Source organism: Ranitomeya variabilis, chromosome 1 (assembly GCF_051348905.1).
Source record: "Ranitomeya variabilis isolate aRanVar5 chromosome 1, aRanVar5.hap1, whole genome shotgun sequence".
Lineage (NCBI taxonomy): Eukaryota > Metazoa > Chordata > Amphibia > Anura > Dendrobatidae > Ranitomeya > Ranitomeya variabilis.
This window is the reverse complement of record NC_135232.1, coordinates 683,804,739-683,818,023: the sequence shown is the minus strand read 5'-3', so window position 1 is coordinate 683,818,023 and position 13,285 is coordinate 683,804,739. Positions and strand designations below refer to the sequence as shown.

Here is a 13,285-nt window from a genome sequence, read left to right as displayed (position 1 = left end):
ATTTGTCTCACAACAAACTGAGGTCTGTTTTTCTTGAGTGCGTCAGTACCCTACATGTAAATGAGGAAATATTTTTCAGGCACAGTGAAAAGCTCAGAAGTCAAGGAGCGCCACATTTTACGGTTATGGTTTGCAGGTGCCATGACCCAGTGGGAGAGCCCATGAGGTGCCAGAACAGCAGAACACCCCCATAAGTGACCCAATTTTACAAACTACACCTCTCAATTAATTCATCTAGGGGTGCAGTGATCAAATTGATATCATGGGTGTGTCACAGAATTTTATACCATTGGGCAGTGAAGAAAACAAAAACTGCATTTTTACCACCAAAATATAGTTTTAGCCTCAGATTTTACATTTTCACACAAGAAGTACGGTAGGTAAAAATGTCACCAAAATTTCTCCCACAATTTCTACTGAATGTGGCAATACCCTATATGTGACTGTACAGTACTACTTAGCCATACGGAGAAACTCACGAGGAACGGAGAGCTATTTGCCTCCTGGAGCGCAGATTTTCCTAGAACAGTTTGTTGACTCCATATACAGAGACCCGAATTGCTAGAAGAGCAGAAACCCCCCTCAAGTGACCCCATTTTGGAAACTATACCCCTTGGGGAATTTATATACAGCTGTAGTGACGAATTTGACTCCATGGGTATTTTGCAGAAACAAGCAATAGTGGACGTAGGTGATTGAAAAATGCAAACTGCCGCTGTAGTGACCAGTACGCGTGTTGTAGTCACCAGTACGTTATGCTCAGCTCATGGTTCTGGAGACACGCACCTGTAAGTTAGGCAGGCTCTCATCGCTTCAGAAATGCCAGACATGGACGCAATATGTGTTTTAGGTACACTGTGGGGCTCAGTAGGGAAGGGGGCATTTGAATTTGACAACGGAGAATTTGTTGAATTTCTTTTGGCGGGTGAGGAGCCATTAAGCTTTTCAAGAGCCTTTATGCTACCAGTAACATGGAAGCCTCCTATAGTTCCGTTAACAGATAACGGACCTGAGTGAGGACTTGTTTTTTTTGTGGATGGAGATTAAACTTTTATTGGGAACATTTTACATAACGTTTGGGATGGCATTTATCCGGCACTCTACACTGACCACTTAACTTTGTGGTTTCCATCTAAATCTGAGTGACGTGATTCAGATGAAAACTCTGAGGGATCCATTCATCATAATGAGGCAGCAGAGTTACTCTGGACTCCGTCTGGCCTCTGTTTAGTGTTGTCCATTTCAGAAGTGCACAAAACCCACAGTGCCTCCATCTGCCTCATTGTAGGGAATCTTCCGCCAGAAGTTCCATCTGAATCACGTATTTCAGAGAGTTACACAGAAACCCCAATGCAAGAGCTCAACGCAGAGAGCAGGATAAATATGCACTGAGTCTTACTGCGATCTTTGGGAGGTAGAATGAAAATAATCAACAGCAGGTGAAGAATTGGTTTTATCATTTTTTATGCCATTCCTCATGCGGTATAAGTGATTAGGTGACTTCATTCTTGGGGTCGGTGAGATTACAGCGATACCAGATTTATATCGGGTTTTTATGTTTGGCTGCCGTCACACTAAAAGACGCTTTTTATTGTGAAAACTAGTTTTTGCATCACCACATTTTGACAGTTTTATTTTTTCCATATTTTAGCCCACAGAGTCATGTGAAGTCTTCTTTTTTGCAGACGAGTTGATGTTTTTATTGGTACCATTTTTTGGCCACATGACATTGATCGCTTTCCATTTTTGGTATGCAAAATGAACAAAAAACAGCAATTCAGGAATTTTGTTTTTTTTGGAGGGGGCTGTTATGCCTCTCCATGTGTGGTAAAATTGATAAGGCAGTTTTATTCTTCAGTTCAGTACGATTACAGCGATTACCTCATTTTTATTTTTTTATGTTTTGGCGCTTTTACACAAAAACTTTTATAGACAAAATTATTATTTTTGCATTTTTTTATTCTGGGAGTAATAACTTTTTTATTTTTCCGCTGATGGAGCTGTATGACGGTTTGTTTTTTGCGTGACACGATGACGTTTTCAGCAGTACAATATTTATTTATACCCGCATTGTTTTTTGCCTGGTTTTTAATTTATTTTTTCATGGTGTTCACTAAAGGGGTTAACTAGTGGGACAGTTTTATACATCGGGTCGTTACGGACACGGCAATACCAAATATGTGTACTTTTATTGTTTATATTTTTTTCCATTCAAATTTTTATTTATAGATACAAAATCTTGATTTTTTTTTTAACAATTATTTTTAATAAAATTATTATTATTATTATTAATTTATTTTTTACTTTTTTTTACTTAGTCCCACTTTGGGGCTATAATCTTTTTGCAGGCTGATCGCTTCTACAGCATGGGAATGCAGCAGCATCCCCATGCTATAGAAACGGTCAGAACTGCACTGAGAGAAAGTTGCTGATCATGCACTGCGCATAATCAGCAAGTTTCCTAGCTCATGACAACATCGGGTCACCATGGCAATGATCGGGACCTGGAATCACGCCACAGGGTCTCCGATCCAAAAGGCAGAGGGGCTGTCAGCCCTCTGCCAGCTCCCGAAATGCTGCGACTCATTCGATCGAAGCATTTTGGGGGTTAAAGTGCCGGGGGCAGTGTGTGACTGCTCCTGACACTTAGTGCCGGGTGTCCGCTGTCAGAATCAACTGACACCCGGCAGCAATCGCCCGCACACCACCTGTGTGCGCGGGTGATCGCGCGGACGTACTAATCCCTCCCTGGTCAGATATACCCAGGTCAAGTGGACAGAATATTACGTCTGATGTCAGAAAGGCGTTAAACACTGCAGTCGGGGAACGTTTTTCTGAAACCAAAAAAACCCTTTAAGTATTAGGTCTAAATATAACAGTTCAGATTTTGCTCCAATGTGCAAGGCCAGGAAACAAATTCTGAATAAGTAAAGCACAAAACAGTGTGATTCCTAAATTTAGACTTTTTGGGGGGAAGGGAGGGGTGACTTACTGTCATGATGTGCTTTTGTCAGGTGGTCAGAGTCCAGTGCATGGTAATACTCATACACAGACCGTCCAAGAAGCTCTTCTGGGTCATACCCAACCAGTTCTGTTACCCTAGTATAAAGAAAGAGTAATTACATTACAAAAAATGTGAAAATAGAAAAGGTGATGACACAAATGATTCCAGTACTTCGTATTCTACAATAACCTGTCTCGATAAAACACCAGATTGATAAAACTATGTAGTTCATATATTTATTTTTTAACCTGCTCCCTGCACAGTTCCTAGGGGGCATGAAAATAGACGTGCAGGTGCTGTTCTTGGCAACCAGATGGCAGCCTGGGTCTCTACCTCTCGTCACAGTAGGAGAACTTCATGTCCAGGCTGTGGCGGCTGAGGAAGGTCTTGCTGTCCAATGGAAACTCAATGTTTGATGGGTGAGGAATCGGCTCGCAGATTAGCACCATGCAAGTCATGGGCGGCTTTTTGTAGCCACAATGGTTCTGGTTGTTGCAGGAGTTGTAGACCCGCATGTGCCCAGTGCAGTGAAGGACCTGAAATGAAATATATAAAAATTAGAATTTTTTCATTTAAATTAGATGATGATATTAATGAAAAACCTGTCTTTAATACATCCTAAGGTCAGTCACTTTAAGGTCTCATTCAGACATCCGATAAAACACAATTTCTATGATGCCATTTACATGGATCAAAATCACTTGTACGTTGAAGAATCCATAGATTGAAAGGGGAAGGGGGGAGGCACGTCAGAAAAAGGCCTAAATTTGACTGGTCTCAATCTACTTTTCCACCCTATCCCATTTTTGTCACAAAAGCCGCATGTGGTTGCTGTTCTCGTCATCTCACCTTCCATGTGGCAGACTTTATATTGACCGTTCTTCCCCGGCTGGTCAGCGTGCACTTCATTCTCAGGAAGAAGCTCCGCTCTGTGATCTGTTCCTTTCCTTTTTTAGCTGGTCCTACAAGAAGGAACATTATTAGTTAGAGGGGATCCTTAGGATAGGCCATCAATATCTGCTCGGGGTGTGGGTGTGTGCGCTTTCACCTGCCACCAATTGGCTTCCTGCTTCTGTCCCAACCTTAGGCAGCCCCTAAAAGGTATTCAAATCAACGGTGGATCCAGGCAGACACACGTTAAGTTGATGGGAAGCTCCAGAGCTCATTCTCCCACAATCTGCAGTCTTTAGCAAGTCTGATGTAACAATATGGGCCCCGAGGAATTAAACATTCTCCTCCCATTTTTTGGCCTCACTCGAAAGCCTAAAATACTTCTTGCTCAGAGTTGGTCATGGATGAATGAAGACTTCTGATTCTTATGCCACCTGGCTGTGTAAGCTTATGGGAAGTTTTTATATATTCTAATAAGGTCTTAAGTTAGAAAAGTTAGAGTCTGGAGGCTCCTATACACATTAGATTAAAGTCCGCCAACTCCCCCCGACCACCTGATGTACAGGTGCTTCTCACAAAATTAGAATATCATCAAAAAGTGAATTTATTTCAGTTCTTCACGCAAAAAGTAAGACTCATATTAGATAGAGTCATTACAAATAGAGTGATGTATTTCAAGTGTTTATTTCTGTTAATGTTGAGGATTATGGCTTACAGTCAAGAAAACCCAAAAGTCTATCTCCGTAAATTAGAATAATTAAAAAAAATCACCTGCAAAGGCTTCCTAAGTGTTTAAAAACATCCGTTAGTCTGTTTCAGTAGGCTCCACAATCATGTGGAAGACTGCTGACTTGACAGATGTCCAGAAGGCAGTCATTAACACACTCCACAAGGAGGGTAAGCCACAAAAAGTCATTGCTAAAGAAGCTGGATGTTCACAGAGTGCGGTACCCAAGCATATTAATGGAAAGTTGAGTGGAAGGAAAAAGTGTGGTAGAAAAAGGTGCACAAGCAACCGGGATAACCACAGCCTTGATCACAGCCACAGGCTGATCGCCTCCATGCCACGCCGCATTGATGCAGTAATTGATGCAAAAGGAGTCCCGACCAAGTATTGAGTGCATTTACTGAACATACATTTCAGTAGGCCAACATTTCGGATTTTAAAATCATTTTTCAAGCTGGTGTTATAAAGTATTCTAATTTACTGAGAATGATTTTAGGGTTTTCATTGGCTGTAAGCCATAATCATCAACATTAACAGAAATACTGTAAACACTTGAAATAGATCACTGTTTGTAATGGCTCTATATAATATGTGAGTTTCACTTTTTGTACTGATGAACTGAAATAAATTAACTTTTTGATAATACTCTAATTTTGTGAGAAGCACCTGCATATGGGGTGGTTCTCGCGACTTGCAAGTTGAACGCCTGATCCTTTCATTTTCAGACGCTGCAGTGAGCGGCCTACTCTTCTCTCCCTATTGAGAAGGCATGAACTCGTGTATGGGGGAGTCAACAACTTAGCTGGCAGCTACTGCTGCGTGTTTCCAACTTTAGAAGAACACATCGGTGACAGCACCAAAATGAACGCTATTTTGTCGTACCACTAGCCTTGCAAACAGCACAAATCCATTTTTATTTCTTTACATAATCCGGGTACAGATATATGCAGTGTGCGAGCTGCTGCAGGTGCATTGCCTCCTGGATACACTTATTGGCCCCTTATCCTTTTAAGATTCCGTACACAAACTCTCCCCTCCTCCTGCCTCCTTTAGCACAGCTGCCACCCCCCCACTCGCCTCCTCCAGCGCCACCACCCCCCCACTCGCCCTCCTCCAGCGCCGCCGCCCCCCACTTCGCCTCCTTCAGCGCCGCCGCCCCCCACTCACCTCCTCCAGCACCACCGCCCCCCCACTCGCCCTCCTCCAGCGCTGCCGCCCCCACTTCGCCTCCTCCAGCGCCGCCGCCCCCCACTCGCCTCCTCCAGCGTCGCCGCCCCCCCACTCGCCCTCCTCCAGCGCCGCCGCCCCCCACTTCGCCTCCTCCAGCGCCGTCACCCCCAATTCGCCTCCTCCAGCGCCGCCGACCCCCCACTCGCCTCCTCCAGTGCCACCGACCCCCCACTCGCCTCCTCCAGTGCCACCCTCCTTTCCTACTCACCTCGCCCGCCTCCTCCAGTGCCGCCGCCCCCACTTCGCCTCCTCCAGCGCCGCCGCCCCCCACTCGCCTCCTCCAGCGTCGCCGCCCCCCACTCGCCCTCCTCCAGCGTCGCCGCCCCCCACTCGCCCTCCTCCAGCGCCGCCGCCCCCCACTCGCCCTCCTCCAGCGCCGCCGCCCCCCCCCACTCGCCCTCCTCCAGCGCCGCCGCCCCCCCCCACTCGCCCTCCTCCAGCGCCGCCGCCCCCCACTCGCCCTCTCTAGCGCCGCCACCCCCCAATTCGCCTCCTCCAGCGCCGCCCCCCCACAATTCGCCTCCTCCAGCGCCGCCCCCCCACTCGCCTCCTCCAGTGCCACCGACCCCCCCACTCGCCTCCTCCAGTGCCACCCTCCTTTCCTACTCACCTCCCCCGCCTCCTCCAGTGCCGCAATCCCTTTCCACTCACCTCCTCCAGTGCCATCGCCCCCCCACTCGCCGCCTCCAGTGCAGTCGCCCCCCCGCTCGCCGCCTCCAGTGCCGCCGCCCCCCACTCGCCGCCTCCAGTGCCGCCGCCCCCCACTCGCCGCCTCCAGTGCCGCCGCCCCCCACTCACCTCCTCTAGTGCCACTGACCCCCCACTCGCCTCCTCCAGAGCCACCGTCCCCCCCACTCGCCTCCTCCAGTGCCGCCCTCCCTTTCTACTCACCTCCCCGCCTCTTCCAGTGCCGTAATCCCTTCCCACTCATCTCCTCCAGTGCAGTCACCCCTCCCCTCCCCTCCCCCCCAATTCGCCTCCTCCAGTCTCTATATGCAGTCTTAAATGGGATGAAGCACCAAGAGAACTGGCAAATGTGGACACTTCTGTCTGCCCAAGCACCACTATGTATCGGGGTCCCATCAGGATCGGCTTTCAGACCATTGTCCCAATTCATTTCTTTTTGGTACTCACCATTCCTTAGGGTCAGCATTTCCCTCAGCTCTTCATGGTCACATGGGTGCGTGAAGTCAAATACACTGTGCCCAGTGAGCTCAAACTGGGGAAAAAAGAAAAAAAATAATAATGACTGCATGAACCATACAGTTTACAAGACCACAGTCCTTATTAAGCACCATTATCTGCTGACCTATAGCAGCAAAGCAGTGTGATCAGGGCACATCACTACACGGTTCAGCTGTAATGCCACGCAAAGCAGCCTGCTGTATGTCCGACACCATGAAGACTTATGGAAGTGTCAGAAGATTATCTCAGTCTCCATACAATAGACTGCCTCATAACAATCCCCGGTGGGCACCGCATGGGACTGACTCCCATGCGTCTACAAATCACAGCCGCTAAACCTCAAGAACATCAACCTGCACACTAAAGGTACCGTCACATTAAGCGACGCTGCAGCGATATAGACAACGATGCCGATCGCTGCAGCGTCGCTGTTTCGACGTTGTGTGGTCGCTGGAGAGCTGTCACACAGACAGCTCTCCAGCGACCAACGATGCCGAAGTCCCCGGGTAACCAGGGTAAACATCGGGTTACTAAGCGCAGGGCCGCGCTTAGTAACCCGATGTTTACCCTGGTTACCAGTGTAAATGTAAAAAAAAAAAACTAACACTACATACTTACATTCCGGTGTCTGTCGGGTCCCCCAGCGTCCGCTTCCCTGCACTGTGTAAGCGCCGGCCGTAAAGCAGAGCGGTGACGTCACCGCTGTGCTCTGCTTCACAGCCGGCCGGCGCTGACACAGTGCAGGGAAGCGGACGCTGGGGGACGCGACAGACACCGGAATGTAAGTATGTAGTGTTTGGGTTTTTTTACATTTACACTGGTAACCAGGGTAAACATCGGGTTACTAAGCGCGGCCCTGCGCTTAGTAACCCGATGTTTACCCTGGTTACCAGTGAAGACATCGCTGAGTCAGCGTCACACACGCCGACTCAGCGATGTCAGCGGGTGAGCCAGCGACGAAATAAGGTGCTGGCCTTCTAGCTCCGACCAACGATGTCACAGCAGGATCCTGATCGCTGCTGCGTGTCAAACACAACGATATCGCTATCCAGGACGCTGCAACGTCACGGATCGCTATCGTTATCGTTGTTAAGTTGTTCAGTGTGAAGGTACCTTAAGGGCGTGTTCACACAGTGTGGGGGGGGGGGGGATTTGCTGCAGATTCTCCTTCTAGATTTGGGTATAGGAAAAACTGCAGCACATTACAGCAGCAGCAAAAAGAGTGAGATTTCATCCTCCGCTGCAGATAGTCTCCCTGAGAAAACTTATCTGTGCTGTGGATATTTACAAATCCATCACGGTGAGTGGATTTCACCCATTACAGCATGGTAATATTAGAAGTTATTACAGGATAAGGGAAGGAATCCAAACTGATTATTTTTATCACAAGTGAACACAGTCTTACATGGTGGAAGTATGGTCTGAAGGATACTGTCCTCCTGAAATACTCTGTACTGCTATCAACGCACTGGCGGTACATTGATCCATCTCTCCACAATACAAGACAGGCAAAGGATAATGTAACTATAGATCACAATCAGGAGGGAGGAGAGCCCCTAAGGACCTGTGTGAGCCCCTCCGTACCTGTGTGAGCCCCATGCACTTGTTGACGTTTTCGGACAGGTAAATCATGTCTCCTTCTTCTGTCAGGACCAGAACGAATCCTTCCAAGGCCTTCAGATAAAAGCAGTTGAGCTGTTTCTCCAGTTCAGCTTCCTCATCCGTGTTCCCTGGGGAAAACAACGCTTTGTTACTACACGTGATTGAGTATCTCCCCCCTAATGCTACAATTTCAGCTATTTCTGAACCATATTGGCCAGTAAAGCCCCATACACATTAGATAACAACTGTCCGTGTGATCGCTTAGCCAGCAGCCATCTTTACCCATGTGTAAGATGCTGGGCCCCAGCTGTTCTCTATGAGGATGTGACGAGAAGTGTTACCAACATAACAAGACCCCCTTATAAAAGTAGCTGTGTGTCATCCAAGTACGGCTGTGTTCACATTCACAGGTGCATTTTCTGTTCAGTTCATGAAATCTTCAGCCTGTGCCGACACAAACCCGCGTCAGATGGAGCCAAACAATAATAATGGGGTCTGTTTTAAGTGTCCATGGCTTTTACAATGAAAGTGCAGTAGACTGTAACTAGAGTTGGTGCCAGGTCCCCATCATTAGTGCTCACCTGCATCAAGGAGGCGTCGGACACGCAGGTAACTGATGGTGAGCCGCATTATGGAGGCTTTATCCAAGTGGGAGCTGACATTGTGCGGCAGTGGCAGCTGGTGGGACAACTCATAGAAGACCTCTGCCTCCTTACCCCGCCGACATCTGGCCGCATCTCTGGATTTCTCCTTCCGACGCTCTGAACTGATCCTGCAATAAGATTTGAGGTGTTAGGTACGTAGTCACGTCATGCTGTTAGCCTTCTGCCACATGTAACTAGTGCACCACCATTCACCCGGACTTGTTACGTGTCTATCCTGATCCATCTAAAACAGGACTTAGAGGGGTTGTCCCCGGAGGGCAAGTCATTCCCTATCCACACTGATGGCTGAAGGTCTGCCCGATGGACGCCAAGTGATCCCAAGTCTGAATGGAGCGGAGGTGGAGCAGAGCACTATGGGACAGTCGTTCTCAGAATCACGGGGGGGTCCTAGGGGTCAAATCCTCAGACATCAGTTATGGAAGGGGATAATCCAATATAATTGCAAAACCACTGTAATGGGATTGTGCACTTATAAAGCAGCCAAGACCCTCCAGATCGTGGTCAGTCAGCCACCATGTTACCCCCCATACACATGCAAGCTCAGCCATGTCCTTTCTATGTCCCCATACAAGCTCAGCCATGTCCTTTCTATGCCTGCCCCATACACATGCACGCTCAGCCAGGTCCTGTCTCTCCATACACATGCACGCTCAGCCACGTGCTTTCTGTCTCACCCATACACATGCCTGCTCAGCCAGGTCCTCTGTCTCCCCATATACATGCACGCTCAGTCATGCTTTTTCTATGTCCCGCCCATACACATGCATGCTCAGCCAGGTTTGGTGTATGAGGATGTAAACTGCGAACCCCCATCATCTCTGATGGGACCCCTGCTGTCTGACACGTCTCACTGATGGTGGCCCGTACCATATCAGCCCTCTATGTACAGGACATTTTGCCCGACTGCTGCAAATTTAAACTTGTTTTCAGAAAATAAATAAAGCCACCATCATTTCCCAATAATACCCATCCGAATATAATTTTCTTTCAAGTCACTGATATTTCACACTAAGAAATCACAGGAACTGATGTAAGAGGAGAAACTGAAAATTGTGGCGGCCGACATCCTCCCCTCCCTCCGTCTGCGGCATTGTTTGGACACGAAGCGCTGGCTTTCTGGAATTTCCTCTAATTATAATGCCGTTGCAGAGACCACGCGCTGTTCTGCCGGCACTCAGGGGGCAGGTCCCGACTGGTTACAGATAAGACACATACAGATGTGCGCTTATGAAGAGCAGATGCGGGAGGGCGGGCACATTACAGGCAGCCACTCTTACGCTCGTGGCTCTTCGTCCTGGACAACTGCACAAAATTACAAAAGATTTTAGAACACTTCATGAATTACTAATGTTTTCCTGAAAACACACCATTAGGTGGCGCCGTTACTGCAATTCCATTACACAACCATGTAAGTATAATCAGCGCCCTAAAATTACTGAGCTCTACCAAGGGGCTGTGACCTGTAGCAGCAGGAGACACAAGCCATAATTATCCAGCTGTTGCCATACTACAACTCCCAGCATGGAAGCAGGTTCATCCAAGCACCACAACATAAACATACAACGGGCAGCCACCTGCTCTACCAATGCTACGTGAGCCCTCTTTGTTATTCCTTGAAGTGTACGTAGAGCTGATCTAATAGGAACAGAAGAAAGCCGAATGTCTACAGTCCCCGGACCTGTAATGAACAGGTGAGAAAATGCCAATTACCGGCACACCGGGCCATTAGTGCCAAATGGTTCAAATCAAGAAAAGCCACCAAGGAGCTTAAAAGGGTCCCACTGGATAGGCATCGCTTGGACCTCCAGCAATCGCCAAAACAAGGGCTTGTGATCTATGTGCTCCTCTGGCCATGAGGCTACAACCAGCAGGAGTTACACACAGTGGCAGCACATGCGCCTACGCTGACCCAGCAGGAGTTACACACAGTGGCAGCACATGCGCTTACGCTGACCCAGCAGGAGTTACACACAGTGGCAGCACATGCGCTTACGCTGCAGTCTTCGATGGTTTCACAGGCTTGAATGGAGGCAGACGGTGTATGCATGTCATTATGTACCATCATGTGGCCAGGGGATCAGGCAGCCAGCATGGCCTCTGGTGCCATTATTCGGGACTATGCATTTGATCAGGTACTATTAGAATGGTTTACCATGGACACATTTACATGTATTTTGCATACCCAATCATATACCCATTATAGGAGTTAAAGGGATCCTCCCAGGTTACAAATGGTACCTGCTCTGCAGGCCAGATGTGATTGATCAGCTCCACATGCCCTGATTGACAGAGATGGAGAAAGTTTCAGTAAAACTTGAAATTTTATGCACTGACAGTGCAGGCAGAGATAGCTGTCAATCACTAGTAGGATACCCATTGAACTCATACTAAAAACACCAGGGATTTCAACGATTATAGTTAGTGATGAGCGAATATACTCGTTACTCGAGACTTCCCGAGCACGTTCGGGTGACCTCCGAGTATTTTTTAGTGCTCGGAAATTTAGTTTTTTTTCGCAGCAGCTGAATGATTTACAGCTACTAGCCTGCTTGGTTACATGTGGGGATTCCACAGCAACCAGGCAACCCCCACATGTACTTATGCTGGCTAACAGATGTAAATCATTCAGCTGCAGAGATGAAAACTAAATCTCCGAGCACTAAAAAAATACTCGGAGGACACCCGAGCGTGCTCAGGAAATCTCCAGTAATGAGTATATTCGCTCATTACTAATCATAATACAAGTTATACCGAATCCTTTCCCCAGTAACCCATACATGATTCTTGCTCAGCTCCTTCTCTATACCACGGTGGTCACAGATTGGGTTGCTGCTGTCATGTCACAGGTTCCCTTGAATGGCTGACGTTAGTCTGCCTCCAACAAAAAAAAACGTATGCTACGTTGGCTCACAGACACTAGCTGCGGTTTGGACTCCACTTTCTGGAAATGTTAACCACACGTTTCTTCTATTACACAGGACTTTGTCAGACAAGTAACAGTACAATCAGATAGATATAGATTATAATCACTACTGAAAGACAGAAAAGTGGTGGAGCAGAAACCAAACACACGGAGCCTTGTATCAGGTATTCACAGCTCTTCTAAAGGACAGTGAAATGTCCCATGAGTACAATGAGTCTACAGGACAATGCACAGGATCAGGTTATTGTACCAAGGTACAGCTGGCACTCATCACTGGGGAGGGGTAATCGGCATGTTCTGCCTGGTCCCATATTAAGCTGTGACTAGTGGACGTTCATGGTCATAGTCCACAGCAGCACAGATATATGATAGCAATGAATCTGACTTGAATTATACAGTGTTTATTTGTTCCGGCAGCAAGTACAGCAGATATCGTCCGACATTTCGACCTATTCAAGGGTCTTCTTCAAGGACATCTGTGATGGAGCCAGACTGGTTGTAGTGGTGGGATGTTGCAAGATCAATCAATAATTCTATCAGACCTCATTGCTGAAATATCCAAAAGAGTATATGGTTGGACAATGGTCCCTTTCTCAAGAATCAGAAAAGCATTGTTGGCTTTATGCCCAACTCCAAATTATATAATCTACAGTGGCAGGCTCCAACTGCTAATGCAGAACTACGACTCCCAGCAATGCCCCGACAGGAAAGCTTTGGGGACCTGCAAACACCGGGAAGAGACTGTGTGGCTGAACATACGGCGGTTAATGGTGGCACGATTTTGCAGATAGGTCGGTTTGTAGCAGGCACTCCGCAGGACCTTCTGGTCTCTCAGTCTAGAAAATCTGCCCTATCAGGCCTTATACACATGGTAAACCCTTTATATAGATCAACAGCAGTCAGTGTGGCCTTTTAATGTGAAACTATAGGCGCTCCTTGTGCCGCCATGTACTGCCTCTGATTAATGCAGAAACATGTCTTACCATACAAAACATGGGAATGATAGAGAACCTGTCACCAGGTTTGTCCCATGGGAGATAAGACCAGCACCATTCAGC

The 13,285-nt window shown here is 47.5% G+C and overlaps 1 protein-coding gene across 1 annotated transcript in view; it reads right to left on the bottom strand.

Annotated features, from left to right (window-relative positions):
- The window catches only part of HIF1A (hypoxia inducible factor 1 subunit alpha), a 75,151-nt gene that overhangs the window by 19,605 nt on the left and 42,261 nt on the right, over positions 1–13,285 (bottom strand). The window contains exons 2-7 of the mRNA XM_077265588.1: positions 9,221–9,411; positions 8,622–8,767; positions 6,987–7,071; positions 3,854–3,966; positions 3,338–3,540; positions 2,993–3,099 (exon numbers count right to left, since the gene is read on the bottom strand). Of these exons, the coding sequence (XP_077121703.1) occupies positions 2,993–3,099; positions 3,338–3,540; positions 3,854–3,966; positions 6,987–7,071; positions 8,622–8,767; positions 9,221–9,411 (845 nt within the window). The remainder of the gene's footprint in view (positions 1–2,992; positions 3,100–3,337; positions 3,541–3,853; positions 3,967–6,986; positions 7,072–8,621; positions 8,768–9,220; positions 9,412–13,285) is intronic.